Below are 20,294 nucleotides of genomic sequence, written 5' to 3'. Positions count from 1 at the left end.
AGCGAAACAACTAACAATAATGGATATCAACCACAGAGGAGTCGACGCAGATTAACAGCAGAGGAGCCTTCTGCCCGGGCAACGAAGTTCACCTGCCCTCAATGGCCGCTGATCTGTGCTGATATCTCCACCTAGTGGTCACAGTGGAAACTGCATTATCCAATATCTGCTTGCGCGTCTGCCTTTTTATTGGTTTCTTCTCTTTCCTGTCTTCCCTCCGGCCATCTGCCCTCCTCTCCCACGCCTCCCCTACTTCTCCCCTCCCCTCCCACTAGACTCCCTGACTAATCATCACTTCCGAGGAGCAGTCCCTGAGCTCTGTGATGACAGGACTGAGGCTTGGAGTTGGAGACCTAGGAAGCTATAGAACTCAAGACCCCAGCCCCTTTCCCTGTTTTCCCCTCATTCTTGCAATATCTTTCTAAATTTTATCTAAATTTACACAATCATATGTATTTAATGTACATAACTTTATCTAAACGTGTATATGTAAAAAAAAAAACAGAATTATGCTTAATAGATTTGTCTTATGTTTTATTTCTTTAAAAAATATTATGTGTGGACAATTTTAAAAGTCTTTATTGAATTTGTTACAATATTTCTCTTGCTGTTATAGTCTGGCTTTTTGGCTGAGAGGAATGTGGACTTCTAGCTCCCCGACTAGGAATCTAACCTGTGCCCTCTGCCTTCACTCCCCACTGCTGCTGCAGAGGCCCCAATAAAGCCTTGCCTGAATTTCTTGTCTGGCTTCTTATCGATTCCTATTGATTAAGGAGACCAAGAACCCTGGTCGTTAACACTTTGTTACACAGTCATAGAAAACTAATACAAACACTAAGATCTTCACACTTTTTACCCAGCGCCATAAATTCCTTCTTTTCCCTCTAATATTCTTGTCTGCACTCAATCCTTCAATCCTACTCTTTCCAAACTACTAAGCCAGGCAACCATGCAACACACATTTTTCTGATTGCTCCCCTATGAGATCCAGGCTAAGGTAGAAGGCTTTCTCACATGTGAAATGCTCACTGGGCATACTCCCCAGTGCATCTTCTGATGTTGAGTGGGAACAACAGCAGGAAGAATAAGGGACTATCAGCCTTTAGTGTTTCTGCTGCTGCTAAGTCGTTTCAGCCGTGTCTGACTCTGTGCGACACTACTGAGCTAGCCCACCAGGCTCCTCTGTCCATTGGATTCTCCAGAAAAGAATACAGGAGTGGGTTGCCATGCCCTCCTCCAGGGGATCTTCCGGATACAGGGATTGAACCCGCATCTCTTATGTCTCCTACGTTGGCAGGCGGATTCTTTACCAGTAGCGCCACCTGGGAAGCACTTCTGGTGTTCCTAGAAGTTTAAGAGAAAGATAAGGCCTGAGGAATCATTTGCATTTGGGGGTACATTTCATAGTCTGTCATCTTCACTTCTCATCTGTAGTCTTCGATGAGTTCATATGCACTCTTTTTGTATTAATGGTTCCGGGCAATCCCCCCAAGCCGGGTAATGACACCAGAAGCTCCTTTAAGGAGCTCCTGCTGTGGGCGGTGGCCGCGGCGCCTTATGGAGAATGTAGTCCGGAAAAGAGTGGACCGCCCCTTGGGGAACCCTGGGGAGAACTGCCCGGCGGCCTCTTCTGCGCATGTGCCATTGCCAGTGCGCTACCTACCGTGCTTTTCAGTTTTCTGCCTAGTCCGTGTTCCAGTTCTGTAGGCTGTTCCGGGGAAAGAGTCTTGCAGCGTCTGGAACCCGCCTTTCCGCGGTCACCTGGGCGAAGCGGGTGCACCCGCAAGTTAAAGGGTTGGCAGGGAGCTCCAAGCCCTCGGGGCTGGGGGCGAAGGGCTGGGCGGAGCTGGCCTTGGTCCGCGGAGAGTGGACGCGCTCTCTGCCAGCATCCCTTCCCTGAGGTGGGTTCCCCGATGGTCGGGGGCAAGGCAACAGAGGGCAGAGCTCCTGACTTGCAGGCCTCATGACTGGCGCTCCCTGCAGCACCCCCCCCCCCCTTTTTAAAAAGAAGGTTCTCTGAGAAGGTGCAAGGTTTGTACATGGCTAAAGAGGGCAAGAGAGTCTGATGCTGGGAGGGATTGGGCAGGAGAAGGGGATGACAGAAGATGAGATGGCTGGATGGCATCACTGACTCGATGAACGTGAGTCTGAGTGAACTCCGGGAGTTGGTGATGGACAGGGAGGCCTGGCGTGCTGCGATTCATGGGGTCGCAAAGAGTCGGACACGACTGAGCGACTGAACTGAACTGAAAGAGGGCAAGACAGAGGATGAGATGGTTGGATGGCATCACCAACTCAATGGACATTTGTTTGAGCAAACTCCAGGAGCTGGTGATGGACAAGGAAGCCCTATGTGCTGCAGTCAATGGGGTTGCAGAAAGTCTTGACACAACTGAGCCTCTAAACAAATCTTGTCCCCAAAGTTCCACTGATGCAACTTAGATCTGCAGCCTGTTGGGCTGGGTTGAAGAGTAGTGGAGAACAGCAGGGAAGGGAAGGAATATTTATTATAGAAACAAATATTATAATCATTGTATTAGTTATTTTATACTGTGCATATATTGGAAGAAAAAATGTGAGCTTCAGTTGGCGGGAATGGCCAGGGAGCAGATTTGACTGGAAAAGATTTCAGGGGGCTGGGAGGCTGGGGTGATGTCTGCTGTGCCGCATGAGGTTTTAAGAGCACGATGTTTGTGTTTAGACCAGGTCCTGTCACAGTAGAGCACTGCTTCCCAGAGCATCTTATTTACACTCCTCATGTATTCTCATCTGAAAAGTGAGCCTAGGAATAATATTTGCCTCATTGGGTTGTTCTGAGGTAAAACGAGATAGCGTTTGTAAAAAGCAAGCCCATGGGACTTCCCTGACAGTCCAGGAGTTAAGACTCCACACTTCCACCACAGGGGGCTTGGGTTGGATCTCTGGTCAGGGAACTTAAGAACCCACATGCCTCCTGGTGCAGTAAAAAAAAAAAAAGTATGTTGCAGGGAGCAAGCCAGAATACAATACACTCAGGACTTGTATCCCTTGCAATCAATGTTACAAAGATTTTTAGATATCTCACTCAGTCCACCCAACCAGGCTATGAAGTTGGCATTACCGCACCTTTAGGAGCACATTTTATAACTTCGTTTACAGAGAGCTAAAGTGATTTATTCCCTGGTAAATGAGTAAATTTTAAAACTGTTTAAAAATCTGTTTTAGTGAGGTCTGTTTTACTCCCCGTCTCATTGTGGGGCTTTCTTTGTGGGGCTTTCCAGGCGGCACTGGTGGTAAAGAACCCACCTGCCAATGCAGGAGATGCAGGCTCAATCCCTGGGTCAGGAAGATCCCCTGCAGGAGGGCATGGCAACCCGCTCCAGTACTCTTGCCTAGAGAATCCCGTGGACAGAGGAGCCTGGCAGGAGTCCATGGGGTCGTAAAGAGTCAGACATGACTGAAGTAACCTAGCATACATGCATGATCTTTGTAATATATATTCCCCCCTGCCTACCCTCATTGGTTTTTTTTTCTGGCATGATGACTTGCCTTCTGTGTGCCCTAGGAAGCAATTATACTATGTATTTTGATAGTCACAGCATTGGACCTATTTTCCTTAGTCACAAGGTATAATCGAGGCTTCTAGGCTCGTTCTGCCTCCTGCAGCTTTTTTCACTCTGCAGTCTTAAATGGACTTTAGAAAAGGTCCAGCTCACCAGGCACTTCAACACTGGGAGTCCAAATGCAGAGTCCAGCTGATGGAAATGTGGCTGCTATGCCCACGTAGAAACAAAACCATCCCAGTGAAGGAAAAAGCAGGGGGCCCCAAGGACAGAAATCACACCTGGAAAAACATATTTCTAAACTGAAACCCCTCCCTAGGATTTTAAGGCAGAAACAGAAAAATCCCTGAAAGAAGAGTTTGGGGGCCAGAATTTTCCTCTCCAGGGTGAGCAAAACCTGGGAGATCACACCATATTCAAAGACCATTGAATGATCATTGTGATTCATGAAAGCCTCAGTTCAGCTTTCAGAAGAAAAAATGTGCATTGCAATAGTAGGGGAAAGGAAGGGTGCAGATGTGTTAAAGAGAAAAAGACACTTCGTGAGGATTCATTCCATAGAAAACCATCGCTTTCATTTGTTCTTTGGTTGCTAAGTTGCCTCTGATTCTTTTTCTACCCATGGACTGTAGCCCGTCAGACTCCTCTGTCCATGGGATTTCCCAGGCAAGAATACTCGAGTGGGTTGCCATTTCCTTCTCCAGGGGATCTTACTGACCCAGGGATCAAATTTAAGTCTCCTGCATTAGCAGGCAGATTCTTTACCACCAAGCCACCAGGGAAGCAAGCCCACTACTTACATTTTCTCAGTATAAAAAGTTCTACGTGATCATTTCAGAATTCTGACAAGTGGATATTCCCTCACTGTGTTATTTCCTGTGCTTCTTGGACCAGGTGGATCAAAGGGCCATTTTCTTGGTAAATAATAGTAAGAGCTGCTGTGTTAGCTGTCTCATGATTCCATTCTTCATTCTTTCTTATCCAGCTTTGATGTCATCATTCTTGGTTCCCTTCTTCGAAGATGAACAAATCCCAGGTAAGTTGTTTAGGGATTTACTTCCCACGTTTTGGAGTGGATCTCAAGAAATTTGAGAAATGGAGTTGGTCATGGATAGATCATGCCTGCTTGATGATGCTGCCTGCATAAAAATCCCAACAGAATGGGGTTTGGAGAGCTTCCAAGTAGAGTTGCCGGTTGAATGACAGGCCCAGAAACCCCAGGCCCCTTCCCACATACCTTGCCCTACACATCTCTTCCATCTGAATGTTCATCTGTATCCCTATTTTCCTTTTACAATAAGCTGTTCACCTGAGTTGCTCTAGCAACTTGCTCAAGCAAGTTCTGTGAATTTCTCAGGCAAACTCTAGCAGGGAGTGGGGTGTGGTCAGAGGAACTTCTGATTTAGAGCCAAACTACCAAAGCACACTTAAACTTGGGATTTGAAGTTAGGGATGAGGGGCAGTCTTTTGGGATTTGGGTCCTTAACCTGTGGTATCTGACACAATCCCCAGGTAGATAGTCAGAACTGGGCTGAATTATGACCCCCAAGCAATATCACAGAATGGCTTGGTGTGGGAAAACCCCCCACATATCTGGTGCAAGGAGTGTCAGTGTGGTGGTAGTGAGAGAGTAAAGGAGAACACAGGTGAACTGAGTTTTTCCTGCACGCGGGGGTTAAGACTTAATGTATCTTTCATCGGGGGCCAGGGGGTAGCTCACGTCAACACCCTGTTGGATTCTATCCTCAAATGTGTGACAGTGAAAACTCAATTTAAATAAGGAATTAATTATTAAAAACAAAAAGAAAAAGTTGCACACACAAAGTTAGTGTTTAGATGACATTTTAAATCTCTATATAAGCATTTCTTGCTCTCTTTCCATTTATCATACCAACAACTCTTATTATTTTCTTAAACAGTAGAAATATCTTATGTGGTTTTAATGTTAAAATCCAATAGGAAATTTTTTCAGCTGAAACTTTCCAATGAGAATGTCTTGAATGGCCTAACTTTTGCATAATGGCTATTTCCTGTTTTTATTTTCTAACTTTTTCCTTTTTCGTGTAATTAGAGACTTAAGATTTATAGTGATTATTCCCAGGAATCATGGCAACAGATATTAAAAAGTTGCCATTTCCTTCTCCAGGGATCGAACCCAGGTCTCCCACATTGCAGGCAGATGCTTTAACCTCTGAGCCACCAGGAAAGCCACCCCCCGCCTCAAAAAAGACATTTATTGGAATCTAGGTTTCTATTGAATCTGTTAGCAAATTTGGAATACTAGACTTTTTAGAACAAGCTGTTTGGTTAAGCTTCTTTCTTTCCTCCTTATAATATAGACTCCAGAGTTAAGAGCCATGTTGGAAATTCTTAATATATTTTAAACACATAGAATAGTTCCCATTTAATTTGACTCTAAACCAGAATTTTAAAGACCGAAGGAGTAATTGCCCAATTTTCCCCTCCTTATCCCAATAACCATTTTACATTTTCATAATTGCATTGATCACATTTATTTTATACTCATCTTTTAAACATATTCAGTTGCATTTTCATTGTATATAACTCAACAGACACATAATTTTATAGATTATTTGCAAAAAGTGAGCTTATGTCCATACCCTTTCTTAGAGATTAAAAAAAAAAAGCACATAAGGAATGAACATGGGATGAGGAGCTGCCTCCAATGATTACACAACAATTTAGCTATGTGGCAACCACTATAATACTCTACTATTTGGGAAAGCAGAGGTCAGAAAGATGAGAGAACGACCCACAAAGAAGAAACTGAAAGCCTTTCCATCAATTTCTATGGCTTGAGAGCAGTCCTAAAGAGACATGTTCGACTACGCCCAACCCCACTTGACTGAACAGGGCTAAGGTGCCACCGATGATTATAGGAACCGATTCAGAAAAGTGTAGATTTCTGACACAAGACTTGAATGTATGCAACATTTCCCATCAGTGTTAGCAGGCCCTAGAAAACTTGTGACTTATTTATCAGGGAACACAGGAAATCAACTTATTTTGAGTAACACTACTATGGATTCTCCAAGTCCTGAATCTAAGTCATAGAATTGTTGCCATCTCTCTGTCTCCTCTTGGTTCTCTGGATACATTCGATAATGGTGCCGACTACTCCAGGAAGCTGGATGTCTATGAATTCTATCCATTTAGACAAGGAGCAGGAACATCGTCTTGTAGCCCAGTGACCCACCACCTTTCAATTTCTCATGTCTTCCCTCTTAACTTTCTTTTAGGTTTTAAAATCGTGACCCACCTTTTGTTTTCATTGTCCACTGGCAACATTTCTTCTTCTCTGAAGTTTTAATTCCAAAGAAATGGCTTTTGTGGTCCTTACTTACGCCTAGATCAGAGTTGTATCCCCTCCATACAAAATAGAGAGCCACCTCTGTTAAAACTAGGATTTTACTCATCCAGTGAAAATAGATAATGAACAATCAGCAAAATGAGTCTGTTCTTTTCACTCCACCCTCAAGCTGCCTATGAGTCTACTTCCCATCATAGGAACTGCTGTTTTCAGGTTCAAATTTTGCTTGGGCATGCTTAGTTGCTTTTGCTCAAAGAACTGAGTCAGTGAAATACAGAAAATATGTCTCTGATCGCATCTCCCCGTTTCTTCAACTTGTATTTAAATTTCTAAAATATCCCACACAGGATGAATTCATGCAGAAGAATTGGACTTTGGCTAACACCCTTTCCACGTTGATCTCTTTGGTTTAGATTTTCGATTTCTAGTAAAAGGTAAGTGATTTCTAAATGCCTCCCTGCCTCTTCTACAGTCAGGGTTTCTTTTTATCATGAGTTTGCAAATGTCGAGACAGTTTCGAATTTAGACTGAACGCTTTTCCACATTGATCACATACAAAGGGCTTCTCTCCAGTATGGATTTTCATGTGCTTACTAAGATTTGAACTATGGTTAAAAGCCTTTTGACATTCACTACATTTATAAGGTTTCTCTTCAGTATGAATTTTTTTATGTCGGTTAAGGTCAGAGTAATAGCGAAAGGTCTTTTCACATCCATCGCATGAAAAGGGCGTCTCTGGCCTCTCTTCAGAATGACTTTTCTGGTGTCTAATAACATTTGACTGATGTTTAAAGGTTTTTTCACAAACATTACACTTGTAGGGTCTCTCTCCAGTATGGGTTCTTCGATGTCGCGTTAGATCTGAGAAACGGACAAAGGTCTTTTTACAATCATCACAGCTGTAAAGTTTCTCCCCAGTGTGGATTTGTTTATGACGCTTAAGATCTACGAGCTGGGTAAAGGTCTTCTCACATTCATTACATGAAAAGGGCTTCTCTCCAGTATGAATTTTCTGATGTTTGTTAAGATTCGATTGGCTTTTAAAGGATTTTTCACAATCATTACATTTGTAGGGTCTCTCTCCAGAGTGAACTCTTTGATGTAAGAGAAACTGTGAATAGGGGTTGAAGTCCTTTTTGCAGTGATTACATGTGTAATATTTCTTTCTAGTATGAGTTTTTTGGTGTTGAATTTTTTCTGAGAAACTGTGAAAGGCCCTTCCACAAAACTTACAGACAAAGAGTTTCTTTTGTGTAGGAGTTCTTTGATGCTGAGTCAGCTGTGGTCTCTTGCCAGCATGAAATCTCTGATGTGTAATCAGGGATGAAAGAAACTGGAAGGCCCTCTGACACACGTCACACTTGTGCGGTTTCAGTCTGCTGTGTGTGCTCTGATGTTGAATGAACTTTGAAGCTCTGTTAAAGGTTTTGCCACACTGGTCACATTCAAGGTGTTTATCCAGAGTATCGATTCTTTGGAGCCTTGGAAACGATGCGCGATGCCTGAAGGCCTTTGTCTCTTCATCATCTCTGGGGGCTTCCTCTACCTGGTGAATTCGCTGGTGTTCAGCAAGTTGTGAGCTACAACTAAAAGCCATGCTGCAGTCCTCGCATTCATACTGCTGGACAAAAACAGAAAGTTCTCGATCTTTTGCTTGGTGAGGGTTCTGCCTGAAGGTGCTCATAGATTCATAAAAGGCATGATAATCCACCAATGCTGGTTGACATGCTAGTGGGAAGACAGCGGGAGAAAAATAAAATTAAAGCCAGGCATCACAACAAACGAGGCTGCTAGTGGGGTGACGGGGACAGAAGGGCTCAGTGACTGGGGACCTGGGAGGGGTGGGACGAGAAGCTGGAGTTTGCCAGGAGGAACGAGAGAAGTGTTCTCTGAGTACAAGAATAGTTTAAGTGATCAACATATATCCAGTGAAATATTTCTTTAAACTTGAAATACTTCTTTTTTATATAACTGAAAAATGATTTGTTGCCACTGTAATCACCAAAACAGAAATGTTTAAAGACTCTAAAAGCAGCCACAGGAGATTCTAAGCAAGGATTAAAGTTTTACTTTCATTAAGGTCCTTCAAAATTTCTCTCTAGAGATACAGCAATTTGTGAAAGTAATTAGACTTTAAATACTTTCCTTTGAGCAACAAACTGGGGGAGGGTCTCTCTGTGAGTAAATATGAACCTGGCCTATCCGTTGTATTAATATTTAATATTTTACTGCAGGACAGGGTTATTATTGATTGGGCCAGTGCTCTACTTGGATATTTGAGTTCTGTTTATTTTGCTATTTCTGAGAACGCTAAGAACAGTCACATATACACATCTCTATTAATTTGTTGAAATGTATTCTAGACATAGATTCTTAGAAATGAAAAGGAGCCCTATTGTTTATATATACCCACACCTACTCAAGTTCTTACATTGTGTGAGCTCATCATTACTTTCCAGTATCTTAATCACTGTAGACTTTATCAATCTTATGACCCCCAGTTTGACAAATTTCCAGGGTTTTTTTTTGTAATAAAAAAATCTAAATAAAATGGATTAACTGCTAGTATTTTTTTTTATTAAAAAAGTTAATTGACGATGGAGAACTAGCATGGGTTTCTGTTACCTTTATCATTCTAGATCTTAAAATGCTACTGAAGTTATTAGAAAATGTATGAATACAGAGGAACAGTTTAAAGACACACACGAGTGATATGTCTAAACAATACGACATTGCCCCATAAGATGAAATCTAGTGATGAAAACTGGTTTGGAAATACAGTATTTCAACCTAATAATTCACATGCATAGAAACATTGTATGCCAAAGACAAAATTATACAGTCAAAGACAACACAGTAACATGGGAAACCTTGTTGGAGAACCCGGAGGGAAAAGGACTGAAGAAATAGAGTGTGTAACGCAAAAGTTAGAACACTCAGGATTCAAAGAGAAGTATTACCATCCATTAATATAAGTCCCCAAAGAGGGATAAAAATGTTAGATTTGCCAACTTCAAATGGCTTAATATATGGGCGACTAGAATCTCTGAAAAGAGATGAGAAATGGAGAAAGAAGGACCAGAGAGAAAAATACTTAAAGAAATAATGGCCAAAAAATGTCCAAGCCCAGTGGACACTTATAAACCCACAGATCCAAGAAGTCCAGTGAAGTCAAGCATAGGAAACATGAGAATCACACCAAGACATCATTGTCAAACTGCTCAAAGTCAGTGATGCAGAGAAAACTGTAGAATCAGCCAGAGAGGGAAAAAGATGCTGTACATGTACATCAGATTATTCACTGGAACACTGCAAACAAAAAAAAAAAAAAGGAGAATCTTTTATGTATTAAAAGAAAAAAAAAATCTGTTGACCAGAGTTCATGCCCAGCAATACCCTTTCAAAAATGAAAGCAAAATAAAAAAAAAGACATTTTCTCTCATATGAAATTTGGGTTTAACCAAAGGAATGAAAAAAAAATCAAAGACCATACCTATATGCTAAATATGTAAGTTTGTTTAATAATGATAAAGAGGTCAGTTAATCTGAAGCATAGCAATCTTAAATGTTTATGCACTTACAGACTTGGTATTCATATTCTATTGAGTTTTTTTCCTTATTGAGAAAATTTATTTGACTAAATTAATAACACTTGTATAAACTTAGTTGTGTTTCAAGCAGTTCTTTTAAAAACATGGTCTTTTCCCATATCATTCATAAATGAGTAATCATTATAAAACACTGCACACAATTTCAACTATCATAGCCACTTAATTTAGTTCATAAAACAATTCACTTTTGCACACATTAGGTCATGTATATTTGTTATGGTCATAATTGTTATTGATGAGACTTTGAATATTGGCCTTTACTGTGTTATGTTGAATAGTTTTAATAAAAGAACCAAAGCAGGAGGAGGCTCAGTTTTAAAGTATAAAGTAAAAGTATTAAAAACACAGTACAAACATCAGTGGAAGAATCCATTCCATGGATAGGTAACTGATTTTAGACAAAAGAACCAATGGGAATACCTCCCAAGTATGAATGAATACTCCCTAGGAAACTAATAGGAAGAGTATGGTACTAACACAGAACAGACAAATACATTAATGGAATAAAAGAAAAAGTTCAGAAGATGACTTATCTGTATAGATATCTTATATGTCCCTGGAGAAGGAAAAGGCAGCCCACTCCAGTATTTCTGCCTGAAAAATCCCATGGACAGAGGTGCCTGGCGAACAACAGTCCATGGAGTTGCAAAGAGTTGGACACGACTGAGCAGGTAAGCAGCAGCCGTATATGTGATAAGGATGGCATCGCAAGTCAGTGAGGACAGGAGAGATGACTTGGTAGATAGTGTCATAAAAACTGGCTCACTATCCAGGAAAAAAAATGGGGCTGATTGATTTCTTACACTGTGTACAAAAATCTCTCTCTCAAAACCAGGGAGATTAAAGATATAAGTATGAATTTTAAGCCTCAAAAGTTAACAAGGGGCTTCTCCAGTGGCTCAGTGGTAAAAGAATCTGCCTGCAATGTAGGAGTTGCAGGTTCGATCCTTGGTTTGGGAAGATCCCCTGGAGGAGGGCATGGCAACCCACTCCAGTATTCTTGCCTGGAGAATCCTGTGGACAGAGGAGACTGGCAGGCTATAGTCCACGGGGTCACAAAGAGTCAGACATGACTGAAGCCACTGAGCATGCACGCAAAGCTAACACGGAACTGTGTGTGTTACCTAGGATGGAATGGGCTTCTTAAACAATGACAAAAAGATATTAAGTAAAAGCTACCTCAAAAATGTGACGGATGCCATTACATCAAAATGAAGGATTTCTGGTCAAGAAAAGCTTCAGAATCAAGAGGCAAATGACAGATTGGCGGAAGTTTTCATATGTCTTAAACCAAGCAAAAATTATCTAGAACATAAAAGAAAATTTAATTTCCAACAAAGAATAGAGAAAACCATTAGAAATGGGCAAAGAATACAAAGAGGCAATTCAGAAAAGCTGAATACTGAGTGGATAGCAAGAATATCATGGGAGCTTCATCTTACTATTAGAGAAAGTAGAATTAAAGCAAGGAGGTAACACTTTACTATCAAAATAGAACAATGAAAATGCAGATTATTACCAGGCATTGGTAAGACGCAGGAAGAGGACCTTGTACAATTAACAGATGTTAATGCTTGTACAATTAACAAATGTCCAGAAAAAAATCTGGGAATATTTGTGAAATTGTTTAGATATGCCCTGTGACCCAGAGAAATTATTACACAGGTTCTTAAAGGAACATATGAGATTTTGATCAGAATGAGTTGGAGAGATTTAGCCACTGTTAAGGAAAACTTAACACTGTTAAGCCACTGAACTATAAAAGAAAACGTGTATATTGAACATGTAAAGATCTCAAAGATAACTGGTGATAAGTTTTACAGCATGCCATTTAAATTAAAATGCCATATATAAAACAATGATGTGTATTTTATAAAAAAGGTGTGCATATTTAACAACATAGAAAAGATATTAAACTGGTTGTCATGGGACAGGAAGATTAATGAAATCATAGGCTACAGATGAAGGGAACACAAAAGAATGGATTGAACAATATGATTGGCTCCGTTCTCTGTACCTAAAACTTCTAGCCCTCCTGTCACTTTGCCAGACAAAGGATAAAGACAGACCAACATGTTAATGGAATAAAAGTGAAAGTTCAAAAGATGACTCATCTGCATAGATAATTTGGGGGTAGGAGAGAAGTTGGGGGTCAGCTTATTAAGTTTTTAAAAACAAAGAAAGCCCAGGATTACTTGGAATTCTAGTGAACAGTTCTTATAAAAACCTTTTAATTTCTTCCTGAATTACAGGCTCACTTTCCATAACGCCTACAGCTTATAAGCGTTTAGTATTTTTTGAAGCATTTAGTAACTTACTCCGGAGAAGGCAATGGCACCCCACTCCAGTACTCTTGCCTGGAAAATCCCATGGACGGAGGAGCCTGGTAGGCTCCAGTTCATGGGGTCGCTAAGAGTTGGGCAAGACTGAGCGACTTCACTTTCACTTTTCACTTTCATGCATTGGAGAAGGAAATGGCAACCCACTCCAGTGTTCTTGCCTGGAGAATCCCAGGGACAGAGGAGCCTGGTGGGCTGCCATCTATGGAGTCGCACAGAGTCGGATACGACTGAAGTGACTGAGCAGCAGCAGCAGCAGTAACTTACTCAGCTCTAAGGATGTCCAAAGCCCAGATCACCCTCTGGGCAAACTTAACTTTTTGTCCCTTGACTTTCAGAGGTCTGTTAGTGAGCTATGCTCTCTATTATACACTGAAATTTAGAGTTTCTCTGAAATTTCTGGGCCATCTTGCATTCTGGCAATTTCTACTTTCTATTTGTGATGGGCTTGTCATTTCTCTCCAATTAGATGGTAAACTTGATTACTTTTTTCATCTGTTATTCAGTGTCTAATTAACCTGTTATCTGAATACAGAGAGAAGACAATCTCCCTAACTCTTTCTTGGGAAAAAAAGTGGGGGAGCTTTTCAGGACACTCTTCTGAGCCCATCCATTCTAATCACTGATAAATTATTTGACCAGTTCAGCTATTCATACTTCTGTCCCTTCATGTGGTCATTTAAGTTTCAAAATTTTACCAGCACACCATTTAGTATCCTAAGACTAGAGATACAACAAGGCTAGAGATACAACAAGGGAGAGGAATGAATGTGGGGTAAAATAGGATTTCTTTGGGGAGCTCGCTTCTCGTCACCTCGGGGGCCCAGGTCACTCTGACCAGTTGGGGTATGAGTGGGGACAGCCTCCACATGTTTGTTCCTTGTCAATTACCTGGGCATGGAGCACTCGTCACCTCTTTCTCCAGCATCCGGGGCTCCTTCCCTTGCCTCAAAGAGGACATCACTTCTGCTTTGTAAGCCCAGCGTCCTAAGAAAAATAAATGATCTTCACCATGCTGTAGTAATTACAGAAATCCAACCTAGACTTCTAATGAGATTCATTATCACCTCAAAAATCTTTCAGGAGCTGTTTTGGGTTTTTTTTTTAGGTTTTTTTTTTTTTTTTTTTTTGGTATTTCTTAGGCACACACTAGCCTAAGAGACATGATGTTTTTTTAAAAAGTGTGATGGTTTGGAAAACGATGGAGAATATGAAGAATCCATCATCACCAAATGATAATGCCCTCTCCTATCGTCACAGAGCACCAGTACTTTACTGAGGAACATCAAGTTGAATTCAGCCAAGTGTTTCTAGGGCCTTTGCAGATATTTCCATGGAAGGAAAAATTCCACCTTGGGCAATTTTAAACTAACAAGGAAAGATCTTCTTACCCAATGACACAAGGTGATCACAGGTATCCAGCATCACATCCCGATACAGTTCTCTCTTTTCAGGGCTCAGATGAGCCCACTGGTCCGGAGAAAAGACCACAGCTACGTCTCTAAACTTCACTGACTCCTGAAATAACAGTTAATACTATATAAGTATACATGCTTCTATGTGGCCCTTGGTAGACAGCTTTCAAGTTGTCCATAACAGGGAGGTAGGCAGAACAAGGAATGAACACACAGACACACACACACAACAGAAACTGTAAGAAATAAACTTTGTCCTTAGAGAGTTTGGAGGGCAAAATTACCTATCCTTATGGAAAAGTAACAGCTAAAGAAACATGCCTTTGGTGTATGTGTTTGGCTGAGGAGTCAGTGGGGTGAAGCTACCATCTGTGGGATTATGACTGCAGGCCTCCAAGTCAGAGTCCCAGGCAGGTGGGATGATAAGGACAATATCCTGACCATTGGACTAGGACATCAGTCTATTCCTGAAACACCACTCTATTTGAGTTTCAAGCCTGCAGGCTTCAGACCTGGAACTTACACCATCAGCTTTCCCGATCTCCGGTTGACTGCAGATCTTGGGACTTCTCTGCCTTCGTAATCACATTATTCTCAGCTTTATCATAAATCATTATATTTATTTAGATAGATAATATGGAGATCCTGATGGTTCTGTTTCTCCAGAGGACCCTGATTAATACAGTCACTTGATCAGTGTCAGAGAGTGTGGACTGATAAGGACTGAGATTATATGGGCTGAAGCATCAAGGCAGACCTTCAAAAATGAAGTCATCTTGCTGCTCCTGCTGCTGAGCCATATCAGTTGTGTCTGACTCTGTGCGACCCCATAGACGGCAGCCTACCAGGCTCTGCCATCCCTGGGATTCTCCAGGCAAGAACACTGGAGTGGGTTGCCATTTCCTTCTCCAATGCATGAAAGTGAAAAGTCAAAGTGAAGTTGCTCAGTCATGTCTGACTCTTTGCGACCACATGGACAGCAGCCCACCAGGCTCCTCTGTCCATGGGATTCTCCAGGAAAAAGTACTGGAGTGGGTTGCCATTGCCTTCTCTGGAAGTCAGCTTGATCTGTACTTTGCATGAAAGAACTGACACCTTTGGTTCTACCCATGATGGAGTGATGTGAGAATTGGATGTGAGTGTACAGATGTGTGAGTTGGACCATAAAGAAGACTGAGCACCGAAGAATTGATGCTTTCAAACTGTGGAGTTAGAGAAGACTAGAAGACTCTTGAGAGTCCCTTGGACAGCAAGGATATCAAACCAGTCCATCCTAAAGGAAATCAATCCTGAATTTTCATTGGAAGGACTGATGCTGAGGCTCCAATACTTTGGCCACCTGATGTGAAGAACCAGCTCATTAGAAAAGACCCTGATGCTGGGAAAGATTGAAGGCAGGAGGAGAAGGGGATGACAGGGAACAAGATGGTTGGATGGCATCACTGATTCAATGGACATGAGTTTGAGCAAACTCCAGGAGATGGTGAAGGACAGGGAAGCCTGGTGTGCTGTAGTCCACAGGGTTGCAGAGTCAGACAAGACTTTAGTGACTGAACAACAGCAACAATGATGGAGTAGTTGCTTTAGTTACCCTCTCACTGTGAAAGAGCAGGAAAAGCTAGATAAATAAACATACCCTTACTTTTACATACTGGAAAGCAACGTATTCAAGGGCTGTGATCCTTGACAGAGGAAAAGCACGTATCATCCTGACATTCTCTTTCACGGCGTTTCTAGAGCCACAGGGCAAGGACATAGAACCCAAGTAGAGACCAGTGACCTTGCTGGATGGAGGGATTGGATACCAGAGTTTGGACCTTTCAACACAACTGGGCTTGGAGGGCAGGGTGCTAGACAGGGAGCCTTAAACACTGATATGAAAATTTCCCTTGGGTCCATAGCTGACCACAGGGCCAAACTTGTGAGAACAGCTGCTGGGATACTGAGTCAAACAGAAGTTTTGAAGGTCACGTGGTGCTGGTAAGAATGTGGGGTTCCAGCCAGAGTGGAAAATGGAGTAACGGGGCATTTGGTTGAAGCCGTGTATCTGGAGTTCTATACCCAGTGAAGACATCCTTTAAAAATGAAGGCAGAAATAAACACATCAATTTGGACTTGAAAATTGAATAACCAGGGACTTCCCTGGTTGTACAGTGGCTGAAACTCCCAGCTTCCAATGCAAGGGGCCCAGGATCCATCCCTGGTCAGGGTACTTGATCCTGTATGCTGCAACTAAGAATTCACACGCCACAACTAAAAAAGACCCTGCATGCCACGACTAAGACTCAGCACAGCCAAATAAAGGAATGCTTTTTAAAAAGCAGAAAGGAAATTGAACAATGAATGACCATAACAGAAATAGAAATTCTCTCCCAGAAGAATCCTTGTTAGTTTTTTGTGTCGAGCTGTTATGCATTCACGTGTGCATGCTCAGTCTCCCAGTCATGTCCAACTCTTTTGCGACGCCATGGACTATAACCAGCCAGGTTCTCCATCCCTGGGATTCTCCAGGCAAGAATACTGGAGTGGATTGCCATTTCCTCCTCCAGGGGATCTTCCCGACCCAGGGATCGAACTCACATCTCCTGCAGCTCCTGCGTTGACAGGCGGTTCTTTACCACTGAGCCGCTTGGGAAGCCTGTACATTTATAGTAGTCCCAAAAAACGATAGGCTTCCCTCGTATCTCAGACAGTAAAGAATCTGTGCAGTGCAGGAGACCTGGGTTTGATCTCAGATAGTAAAGAATCTGTGCAGTGCAGGAGACCTGGGTTTGATCTCAGATAGTAAAGAATCTGTGCAGTGCAGGAGACCTGGGTTTGATCTCAGATAGTAAAGAATCTGTGCAGTGCAGGAGACCTGGGTTTGATCTCAGATAGTAAAGAATCTGTGCAGTGCAGGAGACCTGGGTTTGATCTCAGATAGTAAAGAATCTGTGCAGTGCAGGAGACCTGGGTTTGATCTCAGATAGTAAAGAATCTGTGCAGTGCAGGAGACCTGGGTTTGATCTCAGATAGTAAAGAATCTGTGCAGTGCAGGAGACCTGGGTTTGATCTCAGATAGTAAAGAATCTGTGCAGTGCAGGAGACCTGGGTTTGATCTCAGATAGTAAAGAATCTGTGCAGTGCAGGAGACCTGGGTTTGATCTCAGATAGTAAAGAATCTGTGCAGTGCAGGAGACCTGGGTTTGATCTCAGATAGTAAAGAATCTGTGCAGTGCAGGAGACCTGGGTTTGATCTCTGGGTCAGGAAGATCCTGGAGAAGGAAATGGCAACCCACTCCAGTATTCTTGCCTGGACAATCCTATGGACAGAGGAGCCGGGCGGGCTACAGCCAGTGGGGTCACGAAGAGTCAGACACGACTCAGTGACTAAACCACCACCACCAAAAACGATACATGGAAGTCCTGACCCCCAGGACCTCAGAATGTGACCTTACTTGAAAATATGGTTTTTGCAGAAGTCATCAAGTCAAAATGAGCTTCACATGGGCCTTAATCCAATGGTTTAGGAAGGGGAAATCTGGATACAGTGGCAGACATGCACTGAGGGACCACTGTGTGAGGAGACCCAGGGAGAAGACAATTAGAGGATAAAGGCAGAGACCGCAGCGAGGCACCCACAAGCCAAGGAACGCCCAGGACAGCCAGCATCCACCAGAAGCCAGGGGAGAGACCTGCAACAGACTCCCTTATGGCTCCAAACAGCCAAGGGTTATTAGGCCGGTAAATTGGTATTTAGGAAGGAATTCAGAAGTAAGCAATTGATTCACCTGTGATATCACCTTTAGAAATGAAAGAACCATGTTTCCTCCTCCTCCTCCTTCCATTCTCAGGGCAAAACACTCCAGAGAGGTCACACCTTAAAACTGAGAGCAGAAGTACGTGAGACCAAAGGTCCAAACCCCCATCCCCACCCCAAATCCCGACCACGTCAACCACATACACAGAGGAAGCCAGGAATGCACGACAGCCTCCCAGCCTCAGCCTGACACATCACCTCTTCTCCCAGGCTCCACAAGGAGTCCATGCGTGAGCCTGCGGCAGCTGGAACAGCAACTATATGGGGCCTGTGCCCATGTGCCAGAGTGTGCCGCCCTGTTTCCCAGGTGTGCAGTGCACAAAACGTCCTCTGCTTCCCAGTGGGACAGAGCATGAACTCACCGTCCCAGACAGACCAGCTCCAGCACAGCCAGCAAGCCCAGCATGCACCTAGGGCCTGCTTATATAGAGCCCAGCTCATCACACCCAGAACCTTCTCATTTCCCAATCAAGGCCCATCCTCACCTGCAGGACTCTCAGCCCTTCTGATCTTGAGTATATTAGACACAGGAAGGATTAGGGGATGTGGTGTGTAGGTCAAGATTTAGGCTGGAAATTCCCTAGTGGTCTTATTCACCCCCCCCTACCATGTACCCCCACTGTGTCATGTAACATACCCTCTGGTTGATTCTCTTCCCGCTTGAGTCTCTGAGATGAGGGGAAGGGGCTCTCACCTGGTGCCCCTGCCCCACATGAGGCAGCTGCATGGAGGAGGAGAGACAGTTACCTGCTTTCAGTAGGAAGATGGTATCTAATAGCACCTCCTCTTCCCCATGGCCCATCATCGGTAGCAGGCACGGGAGAATCCCATGTGCCGCTTGCCCCAGACAGGGGCTGGGAATGATTCAGGGTGTGGTCCACAGGATAATGACCATCAGCACCACTGCAGCAAGAGGACCACATCCTGATTCCCAGAACCTATATTACCTTATGTGGCAAAAGGGTCTTTGCGGGTGTGATTAAGCACAAGGACCGCACCCAGCCCTGAGATGCCCCCTGCTCCTTCACTTCTTATCTGGCCCTCATGCAGGGAACACTTGATTCACAGGCGCAAGAGGAGGAAAGAGGAAGAACACACAGGGAGAGGATGTGCCTGAGAGCATCTTTGAGATCAGAACCTTGTTTCTCAATCAACTGACAATCTCACAAGAGTCTGTTTTAAGAATGAGGATGTGGGACTAGTCTGTTTTAAGAATGAATGTGGGGACTTCCCTGATGGTCCAGTGGTTAAGACTCCATGCTGCCAATGCAGAGAGTGCAGGTTCTGTCCTGGGCTGGGGAACTAAGATCCCACATGCTTCAAGGCAAGGCCAAAAGATTTAACAATGAAAATAAAAGTGTAATAAAAATTTGCTCATTAAAAAAAAAAAAAGAACCAAAATGTGAAACTACCTTGGAGTGATGAATATGTTTCCTGCCGTTATTTGTGGCTGAGCAAATAGAGTTGGTTAGACAGAAAGTAAGGGCTTCTCTTACTCAGACAATAAAGAATCTTCCTGCAATGCAGGAGACCCAGGTTCGATCCCTGAGTTGGGAAGATTCCCCTGGAGAAGGGAAATGGCTGCCCACTATAGTATTCTTGCCTGTTATTCTGCCCAGTCCAAAAGAGCCTGATGGGCTACAGTCCATGGGGTCACAAAGAGTCACACAACTGAGCAACTAACACTTTCATCAGTTCAGTTCAGTCACTTAGTCATGTCCAGCTCTTTGTGACCCCATGGACTGCAGCACACCAGGCTTCCCTGTCCATCGCCAACTCCCAGAGCTTGCTCAAACTCATGTCCATTGAGTTGGTGATGCCATCCAACCATCTCATTCTCTGTTGTCCCCTTCTCCTCCTCCCTTCAATCTTTCCCAGCAGCAGGGTCTTTTCCAATGAGTCAGTTCTTCACATCAGGTGGCCAAAGTATTGGAGCTTCAGCTTCAGCATCAGTCCTTCCAGTGAATATTCAGGACTGATTTCCCTTAGGATTGACTGGTTTGATCTTCTGCAGACAAAGGGACTCTCAAGAGTCTTCTCCAACACAATTCAAAACCATCAATTCTTCAGCATTCAGCTTTCTTTATAGTCCGACTCTCACATCCATATATGACTACTGGAAAAACCATAGCTTTGACCAGACAGATCTTTGTCGGCAAAGTACCATCTCTGCTTTTTAATATGCTGTCTAGGTTGGTCATAGCTTTTCTTCCAAGGAGCAAGCATCTTTTATTTTCATGGCTTTAGTCACCATCTG

At 43.1% G+C, this 20,294-nt stretch overlaps 1 protein-coding gene across 3 annotated transcripts; it reads right to left on the bottom strand.

Moving 5' to 3' along the window:
• Positions 1-6,123: 6,123 nt before the first annotated feature.
• Positions 6,124-18,462, bottom strand: LOC129626034 (putative zinc finger protein 840). Of its 3 annotated transcripts, none has more exons than XM_055545173.1 (5): positions 18,400-18,462; positions 18,009-18,104; positions 14,215-14,341; positions 13,715-13,810; positions 6,124-8,601 (listed from the first exon to the last, which is right to left on the bottom strand). In XM_055545173.1, the coding sequence occupies exons 2-5, from the start codon at positions 18,063-18,065 to the stop codon at positions 7,346-7,348; spliced, it is 1,536 nt and encodes a 511-aa protein (XP_055401148.1). In that variant the 5' UTR covers positions 18,066-18,104; positions 18,400-18,462; the 3' UTR covers positions 6,124-7,345. The 3 variants fall into 3 exon arrangements, with proteins under 3 accessions (XP_055401148.1, XP_055401149.1, XP_055401150.1); XM_055545174.1 differs by lacking the exon at positions 18,400-18,462 and adding an exon at positions 18,236-18,348; XM_055545175.1 differs by lacking the exon at positions 18,400-18,462 and having other exon boundaries at positions 18,021-18,104.
• Positions 18,463-20,294: the final 1,832 nt, after the last annotated feature.

Source organism: Bubalus kerabau, chromosome 13 (genome assembly GCF_029407905.1).
Source record: "Bubalus kerabau isolate K-KA32 ecotype Philippines breed swamp buffalo chromosome 13, PCC_UOA_SB_1v2, whole genome shotgun sequence".
NCBI classification, from domain to species: Eukaryota; Metazoa; Chordata; class Mammalia; order Artiodactyla; family Bovidae; genus Bubalus; species Bubalus kerabau.
The sequence above is the reverse complement of the archived record's forward strand: the minus strand, read 5'-3'. Positions and strand labels throughout refer to the sequence as shown.